Source organism: Arabidopsis lyrata, assembly GCF_000004255.2.
Source record: "Arabidopsis lyrata subsp. lyrata unplaced genomic scaffold ARALYscaffold_5, whole genome shotgun sequence".
Classification (NCBI taxonomy): domain Eukaryota; kingdom Viridiplantae; phylum Streptophyta; class Magnoliopsida; order Brassicales; family Brassicaceae; genus Arabidopsis; species Arabidopsis lyrata.
The window spans coordinates 15,213,522-15,233,629 of record NW_003302551.1 but is presented as its reverse complement, the minus strand read 5'-3'; the positions used below and the strand labels follow the sequence as shown (position 1 = coordinate 15,233,629).

The 20,108-nt window shown below is 32.6% G+C and overlaps 3 protein-coding genes across 3 annotated transcripts; all 3 read left to right on the top strand.

Moving 5' to 3' along the window:
* The first annotated feature begins 3,612 nt into the window (after positions 1-3,612).
* On the top strand, positions 3,613-6,856 carry LOC9312109 (cytochrome P450 90B1). The gene is made up of 8 exons (XM_002877712.2): positions 3,613-3,978; positions 4,057-4,381; positions 4,463-4,615; positions 4,724-5,035; positions 5,174-5,266; positions 5,355-5,433; positions 5,537-5,646; positions 6,399-6,856. Exons 1-8 carry the CDS (start codon positions 3,758-3,760, stop codon positions 6,642-6,644), a joined length of 1,539 nt encoding a protein of 512 aa, XP_002877758.1. The 5' UTR covers positions 3,613-3,757; the 3' UTR covers positions 6,645-6,856.
* Positions 6,857-13,244: 6,388 nt separating this feature from the next.
* LOC9313825 (scarecrow-like protein 7) lies at positions 13,245-15,365 on the top strand. The gene has a single exon (XM_021025816.1). The coding sequence runs from the start codon at positions 13,415-13,417 to the stop codon at positions 15,038-15,040; it is 1,626 nt and encodes a 541-aa protein (XP_020881475.1). The 5' UTR covers positions 13,245-13,414; the 3' UTR covers positions 15,041-15,365.
* A 725-nt stretch (positions 15,366-16,090) lies between these two features.
* Positions 16,091-17,817, top strand: LOC9312108. The gene is made up of 2 exons (XM_002877710.2): positions 16,091-17,312; positions 17,587-17,817. Exons 1-2 carry the CDS (start codon positions 16,856-16,858, stop codon positions 17,628-17,630), a joined length of 501 nt encoding a protein of 166 aa, XP_002877756.1. The 5' UTR covers positions 16,091-16,855; the 3' UTR covers positions 17,631-17,817.
* The last annotated feature ends 2,291 nt before the right edge of the window (positions 17,818-20,108 follow it).

Sequence of the window (20,108 nt, the reverse complement as noted above, 5' to 3'; positions counted from 1 at the left end):
TATTAATAAACGAATAACATGTATAGAAATAAAAGATTTTTCTTGCGACTCCATAATAAAAATATTAAATTCTTATTTTCTACATTTCTTACACATAATATCCTCTTATTCAATAACAAAAATATATATTGCATATTTTTAAAAATATTTATAATATTTAAATTATATAAAAAGTTTGTAATATTAATATTATTTCAACTCTATACAAATTTAATATATATGTATATATATCTTATGGGAACCATTTAAAAGAAATTTTTAAATTGACTTGAATTATATAGCTTTTAAATAAAAGTATTATTAAAAAGAAAAATAACTAAATGATGTTTAATTTCACGGGACGGGTAATATGATGGGACGGGTTTGGGTTGATATTTATAAAAGATAGTATACCACGGGTGAAATCCTAAAATTAACAATCAAAATAATCTATCAAACAAATTACATTTTGATTTTTTTAAGAAAATATAGCCCCGCGGTGTACCGCGGGTTAAAATCTAGTCTTTAACATATTTATTGTTAGTTGGAATTTAATAAAAGCGAACTTGTAACAGTAAAACCTTTAATCAATTTTTTTTTTACCAGATTTTATTTAAAAATACATTTTTGGATGTTTAAATTTAGTCTTGTTTTTTTTCCTACGTATAATACTATGTATTATCGAGGAAGATAAAGCTTGGTCTTATATTCGCGGAAAAATAGGTAAAAAAAACCCTCATCTTTTTTTAAAAATATGTAAAATCCTTAACTTTTTTTTGTAAGTTTTTAAACCCTCACATTTTTATAAATGGTCAAATAAACCCTAATATTAATAAAATCACCATAATTTCTATTTAAAAATCGTAATATTAAAACAGTAAGAAACAAAACAATTTAATCTATAATTTGTTTTAAATTCGAATTTACGATTTTTCTTTCTAAAATTAGGGTTTTTGCGCTATAAAAATTCATTCACCATTTAACTGAGATTAGGCAAATCATTTATATTATAATATTACCATTAGAAGTTATGTTATATAAACTAAAAAAATTTATAGAATATTATATTTGAATTTTTTTTTAAAAAATTGGTTTGGTTTCACGTTACTAAATTTTTGTGATCGAATCTAATAAACTTTTATAAATATAAACTCATATTCTGTCCGATATAAGAATTTACATATAATTTGTAACAAAATCTATTTGGTTTCACGTTGATGAATTTTTGTAACACAACCGAATAAAGCTTCACTAATTAATTTTTTTACAACATGACTTAAAAATTTTAAATTTAGAAAAAGATTGTTAACTAGAATTTTAGAAAAAAAACCTTAGATCAAATTGTTTATATTTATTTCTGTTTTAGTATAACGATTTATTTGAATTTAAATTAACTTTATTAATAGTAGGGTTTATTTTACTATTTATGAAAATGTGAGGGTTTAAAAACCCACAAAAAAAGTTAAAAGTTTTTTATATGTTTTTAAGAAAGGTGAGAGTTTTTCTACCCATTTTTCCTATATTCGCAATGCCATGAAGGATTAAGTTACGTTCCAAGCCTAATGATTTTTTATTTTTTTATTAATATAACCCTTTTTCTCATAAATGTACTGCTATTAATTTACTGTATGTTCTTCAGTTCTTGTTACCATAGTGACAGCCTCTACCACTGTGGTAGTCAATTTTTCTGCAAATAATAAATTTAGGAATTCAATGCTATTATTAATAGAAAAATATAGCTGAGTATTACAATTTTTTTTTTTGAGTATTACAATTTTATGTAAGAAAAAAATATTAGAGAAAAAAACTGCTATAAATAATTATTGTCTTTAACCATGAAACTGATTTTAAAATTTTGGTTTTCTTAAAATTGATCCAACAAATAAAACACTTATTTTAAAACTATTTACACATCACATAAAATCAAACTAAATATATGCATAATCTCTACAATCTCAACATTTACTTTCTCTTAACTATACTTCTCCACATCAATATTACACGTATAAGCCAAAGTTATTATTTTTATTAAAATCCAAATGGTTTTGTGAACTTAAACAAAAAAATACTGATACTAGCTTTTAACTGTTTTCAAATATATTTACAAAATTGGATTTTATTTAATTGATTTATGTTTACACTTATTTGATATACACTTTTTTGAATAACTAAGATACATATCCTAAAGCTAGAGACCAGGAGATTTTTTATATGGTGCCATTCGAATCGACGAACTCTAGACTTTGCTTGATAGTTTATATCAATTAAACTATTACACTAAGTCACTTATTTGATACTTAATAGTTAATACTTTGTTTTTTCAAAGCATTTACAGATTTTATCATAATCAATACTTCAAAGAAAATTTACTTAACTGATCTTATACTTCGACTATACTCTTTATTAATTACAATTGATCCTGTGACAAAAATGATAAACTTAAAATTTTGAAGGTAAAAAACTGAATTACAATAGCATTTCAATATTATGCACATATATATATATATATATATATTCTTAATCTATATTTTTATATTTTGACATTAATTAAGAAAATTTTATATTTAGTTATAAATACACTATGAACGTATAATAGTTAATAAATTCAAATATTTTTCATTTTTATTTCTTGAAATATACAAATTATTAATATTTAATCATTAAAATGAATTCAAAACTTACAAAAATAATTGAATGGAACAAGAAAAAACCCTTAGAAAATATTTTATAGGAATGGAAGTAGTATATATATTACGAAAATTAAAAATTTAGATCGCCTATACCCGCTCAAAATATGTTATCTAGTAGGTGTATTTAATAATGCATGGTGCGATTCAGAATTGGGACAACAATAAAAAGGGAATTAAAATCTTTAAACTTTTTTTTAAAAATAGAGTAAATGCTTTCTGACTATTGAGAGGCAAAAAAAGACAATGCCAAAAGTCTACGGGTTTGACTGTCCAGTTCGGTAATAATCTAATAACTCTGTCTTTGACCGCACGCTCGTGTAGCCGGTGTAGGGGTCCTTCTGACAATTTCACTGTTATACCCCTACTCGTGAGCCCACCCTTTTCCCAAATCCTAAGGGCAGTTCTGGAAATCCAGTTTAAACCGATGGAGACCGTACCGGACTTCCTGGGATTCTGCTGAAGCATTTATCAAAACTGTTTTTATTCTTTTAAACAAAAAATTATTAGCACGAATGGGTTTATTAATAAAAAAACTCACACTTGATGATCAGATAATTCATAAACACTTTATGATAGATTCGTACGATTAAACGATTTAGTATTAATTATGTATATTACGTTTATCTTCTAATGACATTTTTTTTTCTACCACGGTGAATGAAATTTATACTATTAGCCAGAGAAAATTAATTATATTTATATCCATAATAGCTGTTAAACTATTTCCGCATCGCAGCTTTCTGCAACCTTTTTTATAAAATTTTTTTGAATAGTATAATAAATAAAAGAATTAAAAGGAGCATAACGAGGCAACAAAAGTAATGAATACGGAAAAAACAAAAGCCATGAAGCTCATTGGTTAGGTTTAAGCTTAATTAGAAGATTTATTAAATTTAATGATATTTTCTGACTTCTTTAAAACCCCCTCTTACAAACAGAAGCTCCCTTTTTCAGTAGAAGTCCGATTCCCAATCTTAAAGGCAAAGCCATTAGAGAGAGATTGAGAGAGAGAGAGAGAGAGATTGAGAGAGAGAGAGAGAGAGAGAGAGAGAGAGAGAGAGAGAGAGATAGAGAGATAAACTAGCTCCATGTTCGAAACAGAGCATCATACTCTCTTGCCTCTTCTTCTTCTCCCATCGCTTTTGTCTCTTCTTCTCTTCTTGATTCTCTTGAAGAGAAGAAGTAGAAGAACCAGATTCAATCTTCCTCCGGGTAAATCCGGTTGGCCATTTCTTGGTGAAACCATCGGTTATCTTAAACCGTACACCGCCACTACTCTCGGTGACTTCATGCAACAACATGTCTCCAAGTAAAAATAACATCCTCCCAAAAAGAAAATCCTCTGTTTTTGAAATTTTACTAATGTTGTTTTTTTTTTTTTTTACAGGTATGGGAAGATATATAGATCGAATTTGTTTGGAGAACCAACGATTGTATCAGCTGATGCTGGACTTAATAGATTCATATTACAAAACGAAGGGAGGCTCTTTGAATGTAGTTACCCTCGAAGTATCGGTGGGATTCTTGGGAAATGGTCGATGCTTGTTCTTGTTGGAGACATGCATAGAGATATGAGAAGTATCTCGCTTAACTTTTTAAGTCACGCTCGTCTTAGAACTATTCTTCTTAAAGATGTTGAGAGACATACTTTGTTTGTTCTCGATTCTTGGCAACAACACTCTGTTTTCTCTGCTCAAGATGAGGCCAAAAAGGTTTTTTTTTTTCTTCTTTTGTTGAATTGGGTTTTTGTTTTTGAAAGTCTTGAATCTAAGTTATGGTTTTTTATTGAGCAGTTTACGTTTAATCTAATGGCTAAACATATAATGAGTATGGATCCTGGAGAAGAAGAAACAGAGCAATTAAAGAAAGAGTATGTAACTTTCATGAAAGGTGTTGTCTCTGCTCCTCTCAATCTACCAGGAACTGCTTATCATAAAGCCCTTCAGGTATATTTAATTTGAATCTTTTTTTTTTTGCTGTCAAGGCACAAACTTTCATTATAGGTTTTTATTTCATTTTATGTTTTAAATAAAATATCTAAAATGGTTGTGTAGTCACGAGCAACGATATTGAAGTTCATTGAGAGGAAAATGGAAGAGAGAATATTAGATATTAAGGAAGAAGATCAAGAAGAAGAAGTGAAAACAGAGGATGAAGCAGAGATGAGTAAGAGTGATCATGTGAGGAAACAAAGAACAGACGATGATCTTTTGGGATGGGTTTTGAAACATTCGAATTTATCGACGGAGCAAATTCTCGATCTCATTCTTAGTTTGTTATTCGCCGGACATGAGACTTCTTCTGTCGCCATTGCTCTCGCTATCTTCTTCTTGCAAGCTTGCCCTAAAGCCGTTGAAGAGCTTAGGGTAAGATGATTTTAACAGCACAAGTTAATTACTACCAAATTGTTACGTATTATGTAAGTTATTATATTATATACGATGAAAAAGTATGTATATTTTAATTGTCACTAATTTTATGTTTATTGATTTAAACTTTTGAAGGAAGAGCATCTTGAGATCGCGAGAGGCAAGAAGGAACTAGGAGAGTCAGAATTAAATTGGGATGATTACAAGAAAATGGACTTTACTCAATGTGTATGTTATTCTCATTATTTATTTTATGTTTATATGATTTATGATGAAAAAAAAACAAAATTATTGATATATTTTTTTTGGTATGAAGGTTATAAATGAAACTCTTCGATTGGGAAATGTAGTTAGGTTTTTGCATCGCAAAGCACTCAAAGACGTTCGGTACAAAGGTAAACTTTACGTACAAACTTTAAATAATGAAATCCGAAATATCGAAATCTTATTGGATGAAAAATATTAAAATAATTTACATTTCTTAATGTTGGAAAAAAGGATACGATATCCCTAGTGGGTGGAAAGTGTTACCGGTGATCTCAGCCGTACATTTGGATAATTCTCGTTACGACCAACCTAATCTCTTTAATCCTTGGAGATGGCAACAGGTAAATACTAAAAATTTCTCTCGTTAACTACGAAAATTAGTGTATAGTTTCATCTATTGCATGAATTGATAATACGTCGTACGTGATTTACCTATCTATAGATACTATACGAGAACTATTAATCTGGCAAAAACTTTTTTTTTAGTATTATCTTTGAAGTTAGATCTTAACACGTCATCGATCATTGATCACATGAAAGCATATAAATTAACAAATATGAGAGAGAGAGAGACGTGTTGGTGTAAGTGTACGTGAAGACAATTAATTAGTAGGATGGTATGTCTTTAATGACGTAGGAGCTGCCTAAAAATTCTTATAATCGTGACCGTTGATTTATTATTAGTCACGGCTTTGATAAAATTTAAGATTTGAGGGACGATGGTACCACGGCTTTGACGGATCTCACACGCCCGATCACTTGTACGTGTGTTAGATTCTGACACGTTGACCGGTCCTAATACTTAGATTTAAAACTCTAATACTATTATTAATCAACTATCAACTCGGCGAATTAGAAAAAGATATTATAGTATTATGATTATTATGAATGAGATAATACTTAAAGAAATAAGATAATAATGGTAGTCATGATGTTATAGTGAGTGGGGAAGGTAAGAGGTTGTGAGAGATGATTAATGACCCACGTGGTGTGGTGTGGTGCCAACAAGCACGTGTTCTTCTTCCTTTTTTCTTCCAACTTATTTTTGGTTGTGATTTAAAACTGTTTGTCGTTTTTTTTTTATAACGAGCAGCAAAACAACGGGACGTCATCGTCAGGAAGTGGTAGTTTTTCGACGTGGGGAAACAACTACATGCCGTTTGGAGGAGGGCCAAGGCTATGTGCTGGTTCAGAGCTAGCCAAGTTAGAAATGGCAGTGTTTATTCATCATCTTGTTCTTAAATTCAATTGGGAATTAGCAGAAGATGATCAACCATTTGCTTTTCCTTTTGTTGATTTTCCTAACGGTTTGCCTATTAGGGTTACTCGTATTCTGTAAAAAAAAAAAAAGATGAAAGTATTTTTATTCCCTTCTTTTTTTTGATAATATTTTTTTGCCCGATGATATAAAATTCGGATAAATAATATTATTGGAAATTCGATTTTTAGTTCGGGTTTGAGAAAAGGCTTTTTAGAAAATGGACGATATATTTTGTATATTATCGGGAGCTACTTTGACATTTTATTGTAGAGGATGGATGTTGATTATTACTCCTTATTAGTGACGATTACTAATTAAACAGAGGCAAAAAAATCGTATAGGAACAAAAGGGTCGAAAATATATTATGTACATTTACGTTATGTAGTCATGTAGGACTTCAACATTATAACTTCTGGAATGAATTTTAGTTGGAAAAAAAAATACTATCCTTATATGGGCCTTTTATAAGCCCAATTATATAACGATTATAACAAAGGGACAACCTTTACCTCGTTTTTGATCCGTTTGATCCAAAGAAATAAGAAATTGTCAAATACCAAACACAAGAATTATGGAAACACTCAAGGGTGTCTAGTGGGAAATCACTGGGCTGGAGACTGAACATCAGAACACAAGAAACCTGTCAATTATGGATACACACAGTTTCCAAAATTTATCTTGATTCTTATTGTTTTACATTGACACAAAGGTTTACGTGTCGAAAGGACTAAATGAATAACAATAGCTCTCAGCATAAGAAGGTTCATAAAATGGTTTCTTTCTTCTGAGAAAATAAGAAAGAGAAGCTTTTATTGTTTTTTGGGTCCTATTCCTTTAAATGAGAGAGCTTGGTTTTTACTTCTTCTATCTCATCATCTTTCTTTTGTTAATTACGGCCCATGAATTTTTGACTTGATCTGATATTATCGGATGAGATGAATCATAAATTAGGGATAGTTACCTTTTTATCAGTGTTCTAAAATACGCCCTACACGGCCGTATATACGGTATCCATACGCTATACGGTACATTATTGTATTGTTTTTAAGCTATGCGTTTAACAAATACGGTTGGACTCAATACAGCCGCTTATACGGCTCAATACAACCGCTTATACGGCTCAATACGGCCACTATACGGCGTTATACGACTCAATACGGCCGCTTATACAAATACGGTTGTTATTATGTTTTTATTTTCTTGAGAGTTAGAGTTTAACGCGAGACTTCTTTTATTTTATATTTTAGTGTCATGTAGACTTTGATATCTTTTGACAATTGTTTTTTTAGAGCATTTTCATTCATACATTTTTTTATGATATTATATATTATATATATTTGCAATATACTTATATATATATATAATTATATATGTATTTTTATAAAAATATATTCAACGTATATACAGCTGCATATATAGTTAGGCGCTATATGGTGATCAACCCCATAGCGTATTTTAGAACACTGCTTTTTCTATAAAAGTTCATCATATATACTCTCTCCTCTCTTTTGTTAACAACAGCAATATGGCTTTGAATTTGATTGATTGTCTAATTTTGCAGGATTGGGAAGACGAAAAGGTTCGATATATTGAAGTATAGGTTTGTTCACATAAACACCCTCTGTGATGAAATCGAGACTTTCCCACCAAAACCCCTTGTTTATTGATTTTCTTCTTAGTGCATTGGCCCGCAAGCAATTTTTTTTCTTCTGGTTAGAAGAATAATAATCAGAAAACGTGGAAAAGCATTGAGATTAATTGTTTAACTAACTAAAATTTGGATTCTACCAAAAAAAAAAAAACTAACTAAAATTTGGACTCCAAAGTGAGTTAGCTGGTCAATAAGTTTAATGTTCGGATAGGGACTTTGTCATTTAAAAAAACCAAAAAATGTTGTATGTTTCTATTTGTATGAGACAGTCGTCACCAAATATTTTTCTAACTAGCTAGCTTAATTCTTTCTGTTTAACTGATTCAATGAGTAATATATTTTGGTTAATGAAATGTCGCAGAATTATTATTTAGAAATCAATTTAATTGAAAAAAATATAAGGAAATTTATTCTTAGATCATATGATTTTAATAATCTACGGTCTGGATAGTTGATGGACTATGTTATTTGAATTTTAGTGAACAAATACAAACTTGAGGAATTTGAGGAAATAGTGGAAATATTGAGGAATTCTTGAGGAAATATTGTGATTTTTTGTATATATTTATAATTATTTATTAATTTAAAAAATAAGAATAAGGTGCTATTTTTGTCCAATAAACTTTTGAGTGCTATTCTTGTCCCAAAAATTTTATTTGAGGCTATAAGAAGGAATTAAAAACTTATCACTTGACAAGTAATATGCTCAATTGATTTTTCTATAAATTCAGTCAGATTAAGCATATCACTTGACACTCGCATCTTTCCCCGGAGGTACGTGAGTCATTCTGATACCGCTAAGAGCAAGTTCGTCGAGATAACCATCCTTCAAAACATTGGCATCGTCGTATCCCTGCATAACGATATCCATCGTGTATCCTAAGTTACACAGCGCGTTTTTGATATTTCCAAGAAGTTCTTTCGGTTTGATATAGGCTGGAACGTTGCAGTTTTCCCAATCCCACAGAACAATGGTCATGGATCTCTTGTAATCTGAAAGAGAAAACACCTTCAAAAATAGAAAATTAATTAGTAATTGAACAAATATATAGACTAATTGAACAGATATATAAACTAACTGACAAATATATATATATATATTCAATTAGTTTTTTGCCGGGAAACAAGATCCCGATTTTTTGCGGGAAATATATTTACAAGGGTTTTAAAAAGGTTTTAAGAGGATTTACAAGGGTTTTAAAAGGGTTTTAAAAGGTTTTTTAAAAGATTTACAAGAGTTTTAAAAAGATTTACAAGGATTTTAAAAAGTTTTTCAAAGGATTTATAAGAGTATCAGGAGTTCTGGCCTCGTTAAAGTCTTCACTGGATTCAAAGGGTTTAAAAAGATTTTACAATGTTTTCAAGGGTCTTAAAAGGATTTACAAAGATTTTAAAAGGATTTACATGAGTTTTAGAGGATTTACAAGGTTTTTAAATGGATAAAATTTTATAAAAAAAACTTTTAAAAAGATTTACAAGGATTTTGAAAGGTTTTTTAACAATTTTAAAAGATTTACAAGAATTTTAAAAGGAATTTATAAAGGTTTTTAAAATATTTTACTAGGGTTATTAAATTCAATTTTTTTTGCGGGAAAATTTCGGCGCTTAAATTTTTTACGGACAATTTGATCGTTATGAAAAAATTTTGGCAGAAAAATTAACTTTCTCATTATTTGCTCTCACCAAAAGATGGGTACTTTAGTCATTTTTGTACATAACATGAGGTATTTAAAAAATGGATAATAGAAAGAGGTATTTAAAAAAAAGGACATAGAAAAAGGGTATTTTTACAAAATAGGATAATAAAAGATATGTTGGTTAACTAAAGCTTCAAACGAAAATTAGTGTAAAAAGAAAAGGAGGAGACAAAAATGGGTAAATTTTAGTTGGTAAGAGTTGAAATTGAAAATTAGTATTGAAAAAAAGCAAAGAATGTGACAAAAATGGTAAACATATAGAGAGACTTTCTTGGGGATGACTCAATGCCACTCTTTGGTCATACATAAGAAACCCCACCGATGACTTGGATAGAAAGAAAAGACAAATCAAACCCTTTCATTTTTACTCATGTCCCTTTCCCACACCACTCATTCTCTCTCTCTAAGTCCACTTGCAGATAGGTGCAATGGTTAAACACTAAAGTGGGATTGCCATTTTCAAAGACAAGTCGTCCTTTTCAAAATATCATCTTCTTCATTCTCCTTCTTGAAATCATTACCAATTTAGAACAGTCCATGGCACTTTGTAGTAAAAAATGTCAAAAGTGAAAAACAAAAGTAGATTTGGACCAGGGACCATATACCATATCCATATACCATGTTGAGTAATGTAATTTAGTTATTTAAGTTATATAAGTAGTGGAGAAGTAGGCCTTTTGACGCGGATACAACGATGAAATGAAAAGAGTGATGTCTCAAAGAGTCAAGTGTCGTTCCCATGTGCTTTTTTTTTGTTCACTATTGTTCTTTTCTATTCCATTTGCTTTAGTTTTTTAAAATTGCAAAGTCACAAAGAGCTTTCACACTAGATGGTTTCGGACTTGAAACCTCAAATAAGCAGATTCTCGAACCATATATCGTTCATGAACGTTAAAACTTGGTTTGCTATTTAAATACTTTTAAAATCTATAATCATCTTTTAACTTTCTTCTTGTTTCTTCATTGCGTTGAGTTTTTTTTTTTTTGGTATTTTCTTTGGGGTATTACGAAGATCTACCTATAGAAGAATGAGAAATTAGTTCTCTTTCCTCTCCAACTTTATTATATACTGTACAACAACTTTAGACTTTTTTACCCCTATCTTCAATATACATCTTTCTCTCTCTTGTTTGTGTTCTCTGCGGGAAGGAGAAGTCAATAAAAAAGATCAAGAAGAAGAAATGGTGGTGGAAGAAGAAGATCCAGATTATAAATGTTGGATGGAGATTCATAACTTGAGATTATTTTGATACACTTCCTATCAAAAACGTGGTTGGATAAGATGGGTACCGAATTGATTAAGTATGCGAGATTGATGATAGTTGGGTCAAGCTAATTAATTTTTTGGAGTGTGAAAAGTTTGATTTTAATCCTACTCTACTTGTTCTCTTTGTAAAAGATATTGGTCGATTTGATTTCGTGGCGGAGAGACGGTTGATAGTGAATCAATGGTGGTTCCGATTTTGATTCAATGAAGGTCAAGGCCAGGACGCGGTGGTGGATTCGAATCTCGGTGGTGGTTTACAATTTTTTGGCAGAATTGTAAACCTATGAGACAGCGACGGAGGACGTGTGGACGTGTGGTGGTTCAAGTTTATGACAGTGGTGGTCTTCACGAACATGTGATGCTTTTCATCTTCTTCTTGGTATACTCTTTCTTAGAAAAGCTGGGAATGAGATTATTGTGGTGCCATAAATATGATAACTGGTTTAACAGGATAACTATGCATTTAACATATAAATTTATTACGATATTATACTAGTTAACATGTTAATCAAATAGTTATCCACAAAACATTATACTATTTGTAACTTGTTATTTTTTGTATATGACATAACAAATGAGTTACCACGATAAATATGAGTTTATCACATAAATTATAAACTTATCGCGATACAATATGATTTAGCATGATATATTTAGAAACTTATTAAGATATGTATATATTTTATAATCATGTTAATCGAATATATAGTAAGTTAACTCATAAGATGTTCTTACCCATGTATTTGATAAACAAATAATAGATATCAAGCTAACAAAATAATTAACTATCTAAAACTGCAACTGATTTGTCACCGGAAATTTGACCGAAGCTAGTATCAGTTTATCTTTCGATAACTATTTTATTACATCGCTAAACAATTTGTTACATACGGAAGGGCAATTTCGTCCAACTTATACAAATTGATGAGAGAGAACTAATTATATAAAATACATGTATGTATTCTTAATTTTTTAATCATCTATGGATTTAAATTTATATAACCCTTTTCTTTGTATTTTGGGTAATTTTTAGCTTTTGGCTACTACATTTTCTTCGTCAAAGATCGGTCCACCAACAACAAATACTAGTAGACCCCGCCACAAATCGCTTTTGCTCCATTGTATATGGGCCTACTTACGGGCCCACAAGCCGTCCTCCAAAACAACAATAACGTTGAGATATAAAGACATGCGTATCCAAATAAAATATGTCTATGATCACTCTATTGTTTAATGTTTGTTTGCTTCAGTCATATTCAAGATGTTAGCTTAACTTGTCGAAAGGTTTTTTTACAAAAGTAACTGAAACTAAACCAAGTCACTGTAATTTGTTAACCAAAGTCCAATTCAACGACCCTTTAGTTGATAAGAAACAGCTTTGTAAAACCTATAGACCTTTGCGGCTTGAAAGCAGAAACAATTATATAAAAATTAACCTACTATTCTTTTTTACTTTTCTTACATCAATCTTTTACCTTTATAATAATGTTAGTTAAAATAAATAAAAAGACAGAAAAGTTGCAGGCGCCAGGCGACATGCAGGTGACAAGTAGCAGAAGAAAGTTGTCGACGTGTCACATTCACCAATTCAGCAGTGCCATTGATCTGATTCTACGGACGGTGGAGATGATGTCACACTCTTCGTTACGTAACTGCCGATAGATGACGTCATCGTATCTGTGGGTCCCATAATTGAGAAATCGTTTTAATCTCTATTTTTTTAATTTTCTTTTAAACGTCAACTCATTAATTGGTAATGCAAAAAAAAAACACTGTATAAAATTATAAGAAAATGAGTTAAAACTGTATTAAGGTTTATGAAAAAATGGTAAAGATTATATGAAAATATAGAATTACAAAATCTTAAACCCGAAAAAAAAAAAGAACAAATCATGAGAGACCAAAATTATTCAGTTCATATTTTGAGATTCTTAGTAAACTATATGTTAGTTTCTTCATTTCTTGCAATTAACAACGATAATTTCGTAGTTGTAAACTAAAATGGTAATTGATTAAAAATACTCAAAAATAATAATCAAAATGAAATAAAACCAAAATCGAACGGACAGAGTTTGATCAAAGATTTTTGTCCACTTTCTTTCTTTCTTCTCCCTACTAATTTTACTTAACCTCTCTCCGGTTATTCATCTCCTCTCTCTCTGGGCCTTACTCAATCACCACCAAATAACACACACAGATACGCCTTCGTCGCCGGCGAGAACTAGCCGGAGAATGGCGTATATGTGCACCGACAGTGGAAACTTAATGGCTATAGCACAACAACTCATCAAACAGAAGCAACAACAACAACAATCACAACATCAACAACAGGACCAAGAACAAGAACAAGAACAAGAACACAATTCTTGGCCCAATCAATCTTTCGGTTATACTCTTCCCGGTCCGGGTTTCTCCGACCCGTTTCAAGTAACCAACGACCCGGGTTATCACTTCCCACACCTTGAACACCAAAACGCCGTCGCTTCCGAAGAGTTTGACTCCGACGAGTGGATGGAGAGTTTGATCAACGGTGGAGATTCTTTGCAAACCAATCCAGACTTCCCAATCTACGGCCATGATTCATTCGTCTCGTTCCCGAGTCGACTCTGTAATCCTTCAAATCTCAACCGAGTCAATAAGGATGACTCAGCGAGTCATCAACTCTCTCAGCCACCGACCTCCACCACTATATGGACTCCATCTCCGCCATCACCACAACATCATCCTCCACTTCCGCAGCCGGATTTTGACCTAAACCAACCGATTTTAAAAGCTATCCACGAATATGCACGTAAACCGGAAACACTAATTCGGATCAAAGAATCCGTATCCGAATTCGGTGACCCGATAGAGCGAGTCGGGTATTACTTCTTAGAAGCTCTGTCTCATAAAGAAACAGAGTCTCCGTCGTCATCGTCTTCGTCGTCGTCGTCGCTAGAAGACTTCATTCTCTCATACAAAACCTTAAACGACGCATGTCCATACTCAAAGTTCGCTCATTTAACAGCGAATCAAGCAATTCTCGAAGCTACGAATCAATCAAACAACATTCACATAGTCGATTTCGGGATTTTTCAAGGTATTCAATGGTCTGCTCTGTTACAAGCTTTAGCGACCCGACCTTCTGGTAAACCCACCCGGATCCGGATTTCGGGTATACCCGCTCCGTCTTTAGGAGATTCACCGGGACCGTCTCTGATCGCTACAGGTAACCGTCTCCGTGATTTCGCGGCGATTTTGGATCTCAATTTCGAGTTTTATCCGATTCTGACGCCGATTCAGTTACTAAACGGGTCGAGTTTTCGGGTCGACCCGGATGAGGTTTTGGTTGTGAATTTTATGCTTGAGCTTTATAAGCTTCTTGATGAAACGGCGACGACGGTTGGTACGGCGCTCCGGTTAGCTAGATCGTTAAACCCGAGGATTGTGACGCTTGGTGAATACGAGGTGAGTTTAAACCGGGTTGGATTTGCAAACCGGGTTAAGAACTCTCTCCGGTTTTATTCCGCGGTTTTTGAATCGCTTGAACCGAATTTGGAGCGAGATTCGAAAGAAAGGCTGAGAGTGGAGAGAGTGTTGTTCGGTAGGAGGATATTTGATTTGGTTCGATCAGATGATGATAATAATAAACCGGGAACCCGGTTTGGGCTAATGGAGGAGAAGGAACAATGGAGAGTGTTAATGGAGAAAGCCGGTTTTGAGCCGGTTACACCGAGTAATTACGCGGTTAGCCAAGCGAAGCTGTTACTATGGAACTACAATTATAGTACATTGTATTCACTTGTTGAATCGGAGCCAGGTTTCATCTCCTTGGCTTGGAACAATGTGCCTCTCCTCACCGTTTCCTCTTGGCGTTGACGACACGATCCAATCAACCTCTGACCCGCCGGTTACCTTTTTTCTTCCTATGGTTGATAAGTTAATCTAGTCTTTGAGTTAGCTTTTAGAATTGAATTATTTGGGGATATATTTGGGATTTTCTAAGTAGTGAAGTTCTTTAAATGTGTTTTTAGATTTGGCTGTAAAACTATAATTAGTCTCTTAGCTATTTTAGTACGCTTTTTTTATCTAGTTCTTGGTGTGATGATGGTTTGTCCTTTTTGTTCATTTGTAATATATATTGGATGTAACATTTGACTAGATTTATTTGGTGCAAACGAAAGAAGCTAAAAATATATTTACATATGTTGTCTCATAAATTATATATTTTTGTTGCTAGAATAAGGTTTTCGAAAGCAATTTGTGAAAAAAAAAAAAAAAACTAGAATTATTATCCCTTGAAACTGAGGAAAATGCTCTAAGTTTGATTTTGAATTTAGACTGTGGTTTATAATTATTGTCCCATAAAAGAGACTGAAATTGAAATGCTCTAAGATCTTTCACTAACACACCATTTATTTTCCCTTTTCATTATTTTGTCCCCACTTTTTTCTTGCCTATAGTTTTGTTTACTTCATGAAAATTATTTGATGAAGATACTCCCTCTGTTCCTAGATATTTGATGTTTTAGAGTTTTAGTTTGTTCCACTGATTTTTTAGATTTTTGTTTTATTTTTAATTGATTAAAATTAATATATCGTAAACTTCAAGACGTAATGATTAACTGTTTTCTAATACTATTGGTTTAAAGTTATTAAAAAATGTTTAGTATAAAAAAAGTAATTGACAAATAATTAAACAATGATTGTTTCTTAATATATGTGAAAACTCTAGAACATCAATCTTCTAGGAACAGAGGGAGTATTAAATGCGTACGAAGGCGCACTGACGAATTCAATCTTTCAGTGTCAGTCTTGTCCTCTTTGTTCGAAATCCAAACGTGCCATGATGACGTCAACTCTCGATCTTCTTCAGTGGTCTTTTTGGTCCCCATTTCCCATTTCTCGCCACTAGTCACTAACGTAGATGCCATCCGATAAAAAGCCCACTCTGTTTATACTTGGCCCAAAATAAACAGGCCTAATCTCTGTCTTGTTCCTTTATTTATTAGGCACAAACAAACCCCAACGAAGTCTCCACATCTAATTGCTTCCATTTTGTCAGCTTGATATCTAAAAGTGTGATGAAATCTATAATAATATTACTTTCTCCGTTTATAAATAAGTGTCGTTTAAGCAATGATGTTTTGATATTTTCCTATAATGAGCTGAAACTACTTTTTGACCAATTATGAGCGAACCAAAGTGGCGTCTTCGCATCACGACGACACAGGATAAACAATGTTCAACGGAACTTCCAAGCACATGATTGACAACCTTGGTCCTTTGACTGCACGTTACCATATGATGATATTAATTAGAAACATTTTGTGCCCATCATTGTCGAGATATCACTGAGTTAGTATATTTGATGGTAAGCAATAAAACAAGAAATAACAGAGGACAAATGGATAGTTTCTCACGTGCCTCCATGTGATCTTTTACTCCTTGAAGATACGAAGATCAACAACATCTTGCCAATGAACGATAATCTATACATAACACCTTTTTTTATAGAATCTTTTGGTCAAATATTCGTATATAGAATATAGTCATATAGATCAAGCTTGATGGATCTATGAGTTGGACATTAATCATCTCATTCCAACTTCCTATATATATAACCCGAATTCTTAGATCTTTCATTCTATATGCAAAATTGAGTATTTATAAAGGGTCGGTGTAAAAAACATAAATGGCACGTTTAGAAATGCACAACTCCATGAATGGTGCTGCAAGAATCTCATTCTCTAACGAGTTTGTCGAGATCAGATCGGAGAAGAGTAATGCTAAGACCAACAACATGAACTCAAGAAGCTCTTTCTCCATGCCCTCTGCTGATTTCGCTTTCTCAGTCACCGATTACTCGATGATTCCCGCCGATGAAATCTTTCTCAAAGGAAAGATTTTACCTTTGAAGGAGACCAGTCACGTCCATAGGACCTTAGGAGAAGAGCTTCTTATTGAAGAAGAGGGTTCTGTTGTTGATGGCAAGAACTTCTCCCTCAGGCCAATATTGTTGTCTTCTTCATCCTTTTCCACAAAGGGCACGTGGAGAGAGCTATTGGGCCTTAAGAGGACCCATTGTAGATCTAAGAAGACTGATAAAGTCAATGAGGAAGTGTTAACTCAAGATCACAAAATAATCTCAGGTATATATACAAACAAATCCTCTGTTTTGTGTTTTTTTTTTTGGGTAACCGGAGATTCTCAAACCAAAACTATTCTTGGGATTGTGAAAAATTGGAATTTTTTTTTTTGTTCTTTTAATTCATCCATAATAGTCAGCCATGATTGATAACACTCTTGTAGTCAAACATTTCTCTGTCAAAAAGTCTCAAATATTTACAAGTGGGGTTAGTAGAAATCTGAGTAATATTTCATGGGGTTAATTTGAGCTAATGAAAATCTTTTGGGTTGATTCAGGAAGTGTTGCGACGAGGGAGTGTCAAGTTGCAGATACAAGATGAACAAATTAATTTAGATTATTTATGATAATCTAGATTGACTGTATCTAAATGTTCATTGGACAAAGATGGTTCCAACAACTCTTTTCGGCTCACATGTTTTGTTGTTCTTGTAAGTTTTTGTTTTGTTTGTGGAATCAATAATTTTGTGGAACATCTCTATTTTAATGCCAGTGAAGATTTGTGTGTACTTTTTTGCACTTTTAGTTATAAGTTGTCTACATGTGTTTTGTCACACGACTTCTTATCTTATCAACCAATTAAACTTCTCTCCCACTTGGATGTTTTTATGTATTTAGCGAGCACTGTTGGTATATGACTGCTAATCTAGAATATCGGATTTAAATCCGAAATGTATGTACATGAGGACGTGATTGAAGTATTTAATCCTCTAATTTATTGGAAATGAAATTATAGGACGCTTGATTAGGGATGTTAATATGGGTAAATCCAGCCTATTGACCCACCCCATTTAAACTCACCCTATTATCAGATGACCAATGAATAAAAAACATGGTACTGATATAAATATTTTTCTCGTTATGAGTAGTTTTCGTGTCGGAGATATATGATGCATTTTAAATACATAATGAAATATATAGAATTATGATTCATAAAAGCTCGGTTAAAAAATGTAATGCAATAATGCATGGTTCGAAACAAATGTGTAAGTAGAGATCCAAAATGTATATCGTGATTGTATTCCGGAAAGGACAAGGTCGAACACATAAGTGTTTACAAACAAGAACATTTAAAAGTAGGGAGATTTGTCAAAATAGGCACTTTACGGGAGGCCTATTCGTATTTGGGCATTTTCTTCTGTACACCTAAATAGTTCCGTGAAAATGCACAAGATCGGACGATTTTACCCTTGTTGCAATGAGAGAATTTTTTTTTGGACATAACGTCAGATGATAGAGGGAGTTCTTTTCTAAAATATCCAGCAAGCTTGTCATCTTAGAGACATATGGCAAAAGCTTTGGTGCTTTGACGAACAGTTTCGACGATAGTGTATGCATATAGTTGATTTCATGTATATAAAATTCTTTTTGAGATTCATGATACATGTTTATGTTTTTTTGTCAAACCAATTATAATATTTCTCGGTGTACATACCAAAGACATTCATTTGTTTGTCCATCAAAACACATCGATAAAATACATAATGATTCGTCGAGTGATAAAGTGAGAAGCTCTTCATTCTTCTTGATATGTCCATTTCGTCTTCTCATGTTATTCTGAACGTATCTTTAGAAATGAGTTGAAACAAAAGAGATTATAAGAGAAAGAAGAGGAAGAAAGTAAACACCTCCCAATAAAGGTGAGATTAATGTATTATCGTACCTTCAAAACGATTAAGAAAGTTCAACATTTGTTTTACCTACACATTCAGATCAACATAGTATACTGGGAGTATAGAACTTTGGAAACCATAACATCTTTATAATCCTTGTTATAACTAAGTTGACAACTATTAGATGGACCATATGTTGGAGATCTTTATAATTTTTTGTCCATCTAATGATTCGTGTTCAAAACTATATATGCTGTAGTCTAAAGCTAATATAGTTGAATAAACCCAAGGGAAACAGATTAAACGATGTGGTAGTGTTCAGAACTATAACCTAAAGAAAAGAGGGATGAATGAACCCAAGTGAAACCGATTTAAGGCCGCTGTGGTATTCAAAATTATACCCTAAAGCCAAGACAGATGACTAAACCCAAGGGAAACCAATTTAACGATGTTGTGGTGTTCAAAACTATACCCTAAAGCCAAGACATTTGACTAAACCCAAGGAAAACCAGTTTAACGACGCAGTGGTGTTCAAGACTATATCATAAAGCCAAGACAGATGACTAAACCCAAGGGGAAACCAATTTAACGACGCGGTAGTATTCAAAATAATACTCTAAATCCAAGACAAATGAATGAGCCTAAAGAGAAACCAATTTTAGTCTGTATTGATAAAATACGCATTGCCAAATATGATTTCCTTACCTTCAGACAAAGGGATCGATCCTTAAGCCATTGTTGAAACTGAAGCGAGTAATGAAGACGACTTAGGAGAGTCAAACGCATCACAAAGGTTCACGAACCAACTAATTACCAAATTGGAGTTTGGTGATTCCAAGCAAACGAGAAATGGAGATACACATATATGTACTGCTCCAATTCGATGGCCAAAACCAAAATAAAAGCACAAAATTGGCGTATTTACCTTCGATTGGAATCTCCACTCACTGACGTGTCTCAGAAATTTCCTATTTCTGATCAGCGTTTATGGATTCGCGTAATGGCGATGACTTCACGAAACAAGGGGATTCAAGCTTCCTCTTCGATTGCCGCCTTCCAAGACGGAGCCATAGAAACCAGAAACGCTCATTCCACTCATCGTCGTCACCATCGCAAATCTGAACAACAATAGATCTGGGCCATGGCTATCAGATGTAGCATATCTCAATGGTAAAAAAGAATGTTAC

Excerpts from the sequence above, each read along its gene's own strand:
- LOC9312109 (XM_002877712.2), top strand. The coding sequence starts at position 3,758 with ATGTTCGAAACAGAGCATCATACTCTCTTGCCTCTTCTTCTTCTCCCA. Across the intron at positions 4,616-4,723 it reads CTTATCATAAAGCCCTTCAG|TCACGAGCAACGATATTGAA; the intron begins GTATATTTAATT and ends ATGGTTGTGTAG. Across the intron at positions 5,036-5,173 it reads AAGCCGTTGAAGAGCTTAGG|GAAGAGCATCTTGAGATCGC; the intron begins GTAAGATGATTT and ends AAACTTTTGAAG.
- LOC9313825 (XM_021025816.1), top strand. The coding sequence starts at position 13,415 with ATGGCGTATATGTGCACCGACAGTGGAAACTTAATGGCTATAGCACAA.
- LOC9312108 (XM_002877710.2), top strand. The coding sequence starts at position 16,856 with ATGGCACGTTTAGAAATGCACAACTCCATGAATGGTGCTGCAAGAATC. Across the intron at positions 17,313-17,586 it reads AGATCACAAAATAATCTCAG|GAAGTGTTGCGACGAGGGAG; the intron begins GTATATATACAA and ends GGGTTGATTCAG.